This window comes from Mandrillus leucophaeus, unplaced genomic scaffold, assembly GCF_000951045.1.
Source record: "Mandrillus leucophaeus isolate KB7577 unplaced genomic scaffold, Mleu.le_1.0 Scaffold77, whole genome shotgun sequence".
Taxonomy (NCBI): domain Eukaryota; kingdom Metazoa; phylum Chordata; class Mammalia; order Primates; family Cercopithecidae; genus Mandrillus; species Mandrillus leucophaeus.
Window position 1 is genome coordinate 6683425 of NW_012108363.1, and position 7321 is coordinate 6690745.

At 46.9% G+C, this 7321-nt stretch overlaps 1 protein-coding gene across 3 annotated transcripts in view; it reads left to right on the plus strand.

Moving 5' to 3' along the window:
- The first annotated feature begins 5991 nt into the window (after positions 1-5991).
- The window catches only part of HAVCR1 (hepatitis A virus cellular receptor 1), a 30209-nt gene continuing 28879 nt past the window's right edge, over positions 5992-7321 (plus strand). For 2 of the 3 annotated variants that reach the window (XM_011966714.1, XM_011966716.1), the window contains exon 1: positions 6546-6873. In XM_011966714.1, the coding sequence (XP_011822104.1) occupies positions 6828-6873 (46 nt within the window). In that variant the 5' untranslated portion in view covers positions 6546-6827. Of the gene's footprint in view, positions 6187-6545; positions 6874-7321 lie in introns of those variants that run through there. The other variant, XM_011966715.1, reaches the window with a different exon arrangement.

Consider the following 7321-nt stretch of genomic DNA (forward strand, 5'->3'; position numbering starts at 1 on the left):
TCAGCCTCCTGAGTAGCTGGGATTACAGGCACCCACCACCATGCCGGGCTAATTTTTTGTATTTTTGGTAGAGACAGGGTTTTGCCATGTTGGCCAGGTTGGTCTTGAATTCCTGACCTCAGGTGATCCGCCCGCTTTGACCTCCCAAGGTGTTAGGATTACAGGTGTGAGCCACTGAGCCCAGCCTTTGCAGCTTTCCTTGTCTCAATTGGTTAGCACCTCCAGCTGTTCCAGTGGCTCAGGCCGAAACCCTTGGAGTCATCTTAGGCCCTTTCTCCTCATATCCTATAGGAAATCCTGTTTGCTCCACCTTCTTCACCTCCTTGGCTCAAGCCATTCTCCTGCCTCAGCCTCCTCCTGAGTAGCTGGGACTACAAGTTGCATGCCAGCATGCCTGGTTAATTTTTCTTTTTCTTTTTTTTGTAGAAATGAGGTCTCGCTATGTTGCCCTGGCTGGTCTGAGCTCCTGGGCTCAAGCAATCCTCCCACCTTGGCCTCCCAAAGTCCTGGGATTACAGCTGTGAGCCATCACATCTGGCTACTCTAGCTTGAGCGAGGAAAGTTCATTGACCACTTCCACTGCTAACCCATCTCTTCTGGAATCTTGCCATAGTCTCCTGATAGGTCTCCCTGCTTCTCAATCTAGCAGCCACAGTTGTCCTTGTCAAACGAAGTTAGATGCTATCACCCTATGCCCCTGCAGTGGTGCTTCCTTTCATGTGGGGTGAAAGCCTATGTCCTCAGAAAATGGTTCCTAAGCCGCACGTGTTTGTGCTGTGCCCTCACTCCTCTGTGATCCCTGTCCCTTGCTCAGTTGCAGTCACGCTGGCCTCTCTTGCTCTGTGAACACACCAGGCACCCTCCTGCTTTAGGACCTTTGCCCTTCCTGCCTGTCTCCACGGAAAGCTTTTCCTGTCTTGGCTAACTCTCTTGTTCTTTGTCTTAGTTCAAATAATCAACTTCTTGGTGAAAGTAGTAGACACTATTCAAACCTGACCACCTTAAAATTGCAACTCAGCGCCTCCTCAACCCTCCACTCCCAACCACCTTCACCCTGCTCTTGCGTATCCTTTTGCCTTTTTTGCATTAGCATTCATTAACTTGTAATATGCTGATAAATTACATTTTAGTGATGTTTTAAAAATCTGTATATTTATTTTTCAGTTAAATGTAAGTTACATGAGGCCGGGCGTGGTGGCTCACGCCTATAATCCCAGCACTTTGGGAGGCCAAGGCAGGTGGATCACTTGAGGTCAGGAGTTCGTGACCAGCCTGTCTAATATGGTAAAACCCCGTCTCTACTAATATTACAAAAATTAGCTGGTGTGGTGGTGCATGCCTGTAATCCCAGCTTCTTGGGAGGCTGAGGCAGGAGAATCGCTTGAACCCGGGAGGCAGAGGTTGCAGTGAGCTGAGATCGTGCCATTGCCCTCCAGCCTGGGCAACAAGAGTGAAACTCCATCTTAAAAAAAAAAAAAGGTAAGTTACATGAGGCCAGGGGTCTTTGGTTCATTGGTACATTCCAGAAAAATAGGATCATTTCTAACATATTGCAGATCATCAACAAATAATTGTTAAACGAGTACACTTTTGGTATTTTTATAGTTTTTCTTTTCTTTTTTTTTGAGACAGAATGTCGCTCTGTCACCCAGGCTGGAATGCAGTGGTGTGATCTCAGCTCACTGCAGCCTTCATCTCTCAGGTTCAAGCGATTTTCTTGCCTCAGCCTCCCTAGTATCTGAGACTACAGGCATGAGTCACCATGCCTGGCTAATTTTTGTAGTTTTAGTAGAGACGGGGTTTGCCATGTTGGCCAGGCTGGTCTTGAACTCCTGACCTCAAGTGATCTTCCTGCCTTGGCCTCCCAAAGTGCTGGGATTGCAGGTGTGAGCCACCATGCCTGGCCTTTTTTATGTTTTCTATGGTAAACATAGGTACCTTGTATTTTTATATCTTTGTAAAAGATATATAAAAAAGAAGCATCATATTACTTGTTATGAAATCAGAGGAGTAAGTGAAGGAAAATAACTAGCTTAGGGCAGTGGGCAGGGCAGGAAGAGAAGGGAAAGGTAGGAAGACAGTTTTGGAGGGAATTGTAGAAGTCTGGATTATGGAGGCCTAATATAAAGTGATGGGGATGAGGGAGAGCCTTACAGGTACAATGACATGGAGTTGGTGAGTCCGTAGTTGTGGAGGGGGCCTAAGAAGATCTTGCTGTGGTGAAAGCATGGGGAATATGAGCAGCTGAAGTGTCTTGCAGGAGGCCGGAGCTGGAGGTAAGGTGTGCGCTGAGATAGCAGGGAAGTAATGGTGGTTGCAGGAAAGAACAGTGAATTATTTTCCTTTCTGAGTTCTTTCTCTTTTTTTGAGACAGGGAGTCAGTCTGTTGTCCAGGCTGGAGTGCAGTGGCACGATCTCGGCTCACTGCAACCTCCGCCTCCCAGGTTCAAGCAATTCTCCTGCCTCAGCCTCCTGAGTAGCTGGGATTACAGGCACCTGCCACCACGCCCAGCCCATGTTCTGAATCATTTCAATTCACTGCCATTAATCTTGGTTTACACAGATGCAGCTCTCTAGTGAGCAGCTGGAAATTCAGCTTTGGTGCCAAAGTATTGTCACCTCCAGCTTTACCCCACAATTGGAATGCATCCTTCAGGGGGTCATGAAGTTTGCCCTAAAGAGTAGTGATTCATGGAGGTTGTATAGCTCATTAAAAAAAAACCCACTGTGCTATATTATTTGGGAGTCTTTAGAACACAGGCGTCTCTCATGGGAGATGGTCGTGTGTCAGAAAATTCAATCCTATGGAATGTGCAGTTAAGTAACATCTCAGAGTCTTGGCTCTCTCTGGCTCCTCATTTCCTCTACTTGAAACACCCTCCACCCATTCTTCTCACCCCCCACACCCCATCGTCAAAATGAATGGTCTTTCTCTATGGGTTTGTGTTTCCATTTGTTTATCTATTCAATTAATAACTTTGTTTTTTTTTTAGAAGTCTCACTCTGTGGCCCAGGCCAGAGTGCAGTGGCATGAGGCTCACGGCAACCTCTGCCTCTCGGGTTCAGGTGATTCTCCTCTCTCAGCCTCCTGAGTAGCTGGGATTACAGGCACCTGCAACCATGCCTGGCTAATTTTTGCATTTTTAGTAGAGATGGGGTTTCACCATGTTGGCCAGGCTGGTTTGGAACTCCTGACCTCAAGTGATCCTCCTGCCTCAGCCTCCTTTGGGAGGATTACAGGTGTGAGCAACCATGCCCGGTCTCAAGTAATACTTAAATTGCCTTAAAGGAGTTTATAGTCTGGAGTTGGGTGCCATGCAACACAGTCGCTATGTGTGACAATTTAAATTTTATTTTTTTATTTTTAATTAATTTATTTTTTTGAAAGCTCTGTCATCTAAGGCTTGAGTGTAGTGGTGCCATCTCAACTCCCCGAAGACTGTCTCCTGGGCTCAAGTGATCCGAAATTTTAATTAAAATGAAATTAAATAAAAAATTTTAAGCCAAGCATGGCGGCTCACACCTGTAATCCCAGCACTTTTGGAAGTTGAGGTGAGGGGATCACTTGAGGCCGGGAGTTTGAGCCCAGCCTGGCCAACATGGTAAAACCCCGCCTCTGCTAAAAATACAAAAATTAGCCAGGCATGGTGGCGTACGTCTGTAGTCCCAGCTACTCAGGAGACTGCGGCAAGAGAATCGCTTAAACCCAGGAGATGGAGGTTGCACTGAGCCGAGTTGTGACACTGCACTCCAGCCTGGGTGACACAGTCAGACTCTGTCTTGGAAAAAAAAAAAAAAACATTAAAAATGCCTTCATTGCCCTAGCCACATTTCAAGTGCTTAATAGTTATATGTGGCTAGTGGCTGCTGTAGTGCACGACACACAGAATAACTCCGTTACCAATATTCTACTGGAGACAGACTCGATCCTATGGAATTCAAATTCAAATCTTATGGAATTGTACAGTTATGTAACATCTCAGAGCCTTGGCGCCGTATCCCTGTCTTGACTCTCTTTGGTTCATCAGTTCCAGAATAACTCCGTTACCAGAATAACTCCATTACCAAAATTCTACAGGGCAGCACTCTACAGGAGGGACCATAGTCAGACACCACATATACTGCACAAACAGATCAAATGGATTAAGGAAAATAGGTAATAATAGTGAGAGGGACTGCTTGGCTACTTTAGATTGAAGGACCAGTGAAATGTCCAGGGAGGTAACATTCAAGCCAGGATAAAAATGAAAAGGAAAAAAGTGAAAATGGTGGGACCGGGGAGCTAGCTGGAGAACACAGCCATGGAAAAGGCCTTAGGGTTGAGGCAAGTTGGAAAGAAAGCTCTAGTGGCTGGGGCTGAGTCAGCAGGGGAGAGAGTGGTAGAAGAAATCTATGGGGTAGGTCAGGGCCAGATCACCAGGGCTTCAGTAATTTGAGTAAAGACTTAGGAATTATTATTATTATTTTTTCTGAGAGAGGTACGAGAGGGTTATAAGTGGGGGAATGATGTAATGTGATTATATATTTACCTTTACCTCATTCATCCTGATTTCATTAGTTGCTTACTTGCCCATGTCCCTGCCCAATTGCACAATTCTGGATTTTTCACGTCCTTAGTATATTGAGTCATGTCCCATCAACTCAATGTGTTAGTAATGACTGGTTGAATTGAATTAGCTTAATTTTTTATTAAATCTTTTTTTCCTTAAGAAACAGGGTCTTGCTCTGTCACCCAGGCTGGTGTGCAGTGGCACAATCATAGCCTCCAACTGCTGGGCTCAAGAAATCCTCCTGCCTCAGCCTCCTGAGTAGCTGGGACTACGGTCATGTACACCAGGCCTGACTATTATTTTTTGTTTTTTGTTTTTTTGCAGAGAGGGAGTCTTGCTATGTTGCCCAGGTTGGTCTCAAACTCCTTACCTCAGGTGATCCACTTGCCTTGGCCTCCCAAAGTGTTGGGATTACAGGCGTAAGCCACTGTGCCTGGCAAGAAATGAATTTTTATTTTTATTTTTGAGATGGAGTTTTGCTCTTGTCGCCCAGGCTAGAGTGCAATGGCTTGATCTCACTGCAACCTCCACCTTCCAGGTTCAAGCAATTCTTCTGCCTCAGCCTCCTAAGTAGCTGGGATTACAGGCGCCCGCCACCACGCCCAGCTAATGTTTGTATTTTTAGTAGAGACGGGGTTTCACCACGTTAGCCAGGCTGGTCTTGAACTCCCGACCTCAGGTGATTGCCTGCCTTGGCCTCCCAAAGTGTTGGGATTACAGGCGTAAGCCACTGTGCCTGGCAAGAAATGAATTTTTATTTTTATTTTTGAGATGGAGTTTTGCTCTTGTCGCCCAGGCTAGAGTGCAATGGCTTGATCTCACTGCAACCTCCACCTTCCAGGTTCAAGCAATTCTTCTGCCTCAGCCTCCTAAGTAGCTGGGATTACAGGCGCCCGCCACCACGCCCAGCTAATGTTTGTATTTTTAGTAGAGACGGGGTTTCACCACGTTAGCCAGGCTGGTCTTGAACTCCCGACCTCAGGTGATTGGCCTACCTCGGCCTCCCAAAGTGCTGGCGTTACAGGGGTAAGCCACCGTGCCTGGTCAAGAAATGAATTTTTAAACGCTGCCATACAAAACGCTTGTAGGCCAAATAGTGTCTGGGTCACCAGTTAGTAGCATCAGACATCATGTCAGAGTACAGAGGCTGCTGGCTGCTGGAGTCAGGGGTTCCCACTCCTGGGAGCCTGCGACCCATGGCCACAGTAAGCCAAGACCACTTCCTCATGAACCCTGTCATGAGAGGCAAGATACAGAGCACCACTGCCTCCTTGGAAGTTACCGAAATCTCAGACCAGAAGAGGAGTTAATGAAGTACTAGGCAAGCTTACTTACGTTTGCATGGTTTAATGATTAAGAGCAGAAGTCAACAGCCTGATTTAACGCATGTGGGTGCTTGACACAGAGCCTGCTATATAGTATTCTCCAAAAACCTTAGCTAGTGCTGTTAGTGCCTACGTAGGTTTAGTTTTCGAAGTTCTTCCGTGGCCCTTTTTGCTTATTATATCAATCCTTGGTGGGAGACAGAGGAAGCATTTTTAGTGCTATTTTACAACTGAGGAAATAGAGGTTTGAAGAGAACTCAGGAAGGCTCAGGGTTATCCAGCATTGTGAGTGACAGAGCTTGGATCTGAACGTAAGTCTGCTCCCGACTTCTGTTTCCTGAAGCTTTCTGTTGAAATCCCATGGTAAGGAGCTGCAGTCTCAATCACGCTGTCCACGGGCATGAAAGGTTAGGCACAGTGATTCATATCCACTGTCAATTCCTCTTGCTAACGGCAAACTTGGCAATGTCACTGTTAAGGCTGGGGATGAATCGTTGTAGCCACTGAGCAGGAAAAGCCCCACGTCCACCAGAGGCCCAGTTGACTCTGAAAAGCAAGTGCAGCTCTGCCACTGGAAGGCTGGCCTTTGCTCTTGTGCTGCCATTGAGCCACGCTGGTTCTCTGCTTCCAGTTTCCTTTTTGTTTGTTCCCCGATCCCCTGTATCAGGACCAGGAGTCAGTTTGGAGCCTATGTGTGGGGAAGAAGCTGGGAAGTCAGGGGCTGTTTCTGTGGACCGCTTTCCTGGTCCTTTGGAAGGCACAGAGCTCTTAGCCACAGGGAACTAACAGAGCTCGGAAGCTGTTGTATGTGGTCTCTCATTTCCATCAGAGCAGGCTCATATGAATCATCCAAAGATAAGTTGCAATCTGAGAATTAGGACTTGATCAGATACCATCTGGCGGGGTGTACCAACCAGCCTGTCTGCTCATTTTCCTTCAGGCTGATCCTATAATGCATCCTCAAGTGGTCATCTTAAGCCTCTTCCTACATCTGGCAGGTAAGTGAGTAGGTGCCCTGGGCGGGAAGAAGGGAATAGAGGGGGGTTAGAAACCCAGAGAATGGGGTAGGGGAAGGGGAGGGGATGGTGGTGGTGGATGAAAGTAGATGTTCTTTGTGCACTGTTGTATGGCTATGAATTAAGCAGTGAGCAGGACCAGAATAGAGTTTTAGGCCAAAGAAATTGCTTAACTGCTATGAATTACAATATTCATGGCTAAATGAACAAGGCAAGATGCAGCACAGTGTGTCACATGCTGCCATTTGTGTTTAAACAAAAAGGGACTGGTTAGATGTATATGCATAGACACATGTATATAGGAAATAGTGACAGTGGGTACTGCGGGATGGGGGCGGAGGGTGGGAGGTGGAGGTCCCGGCTCGGGGAAAAGCCCAGGCAGGCACCCACAACCCGCTGCACCCGGATCACACCTGCCAGGTACACACAG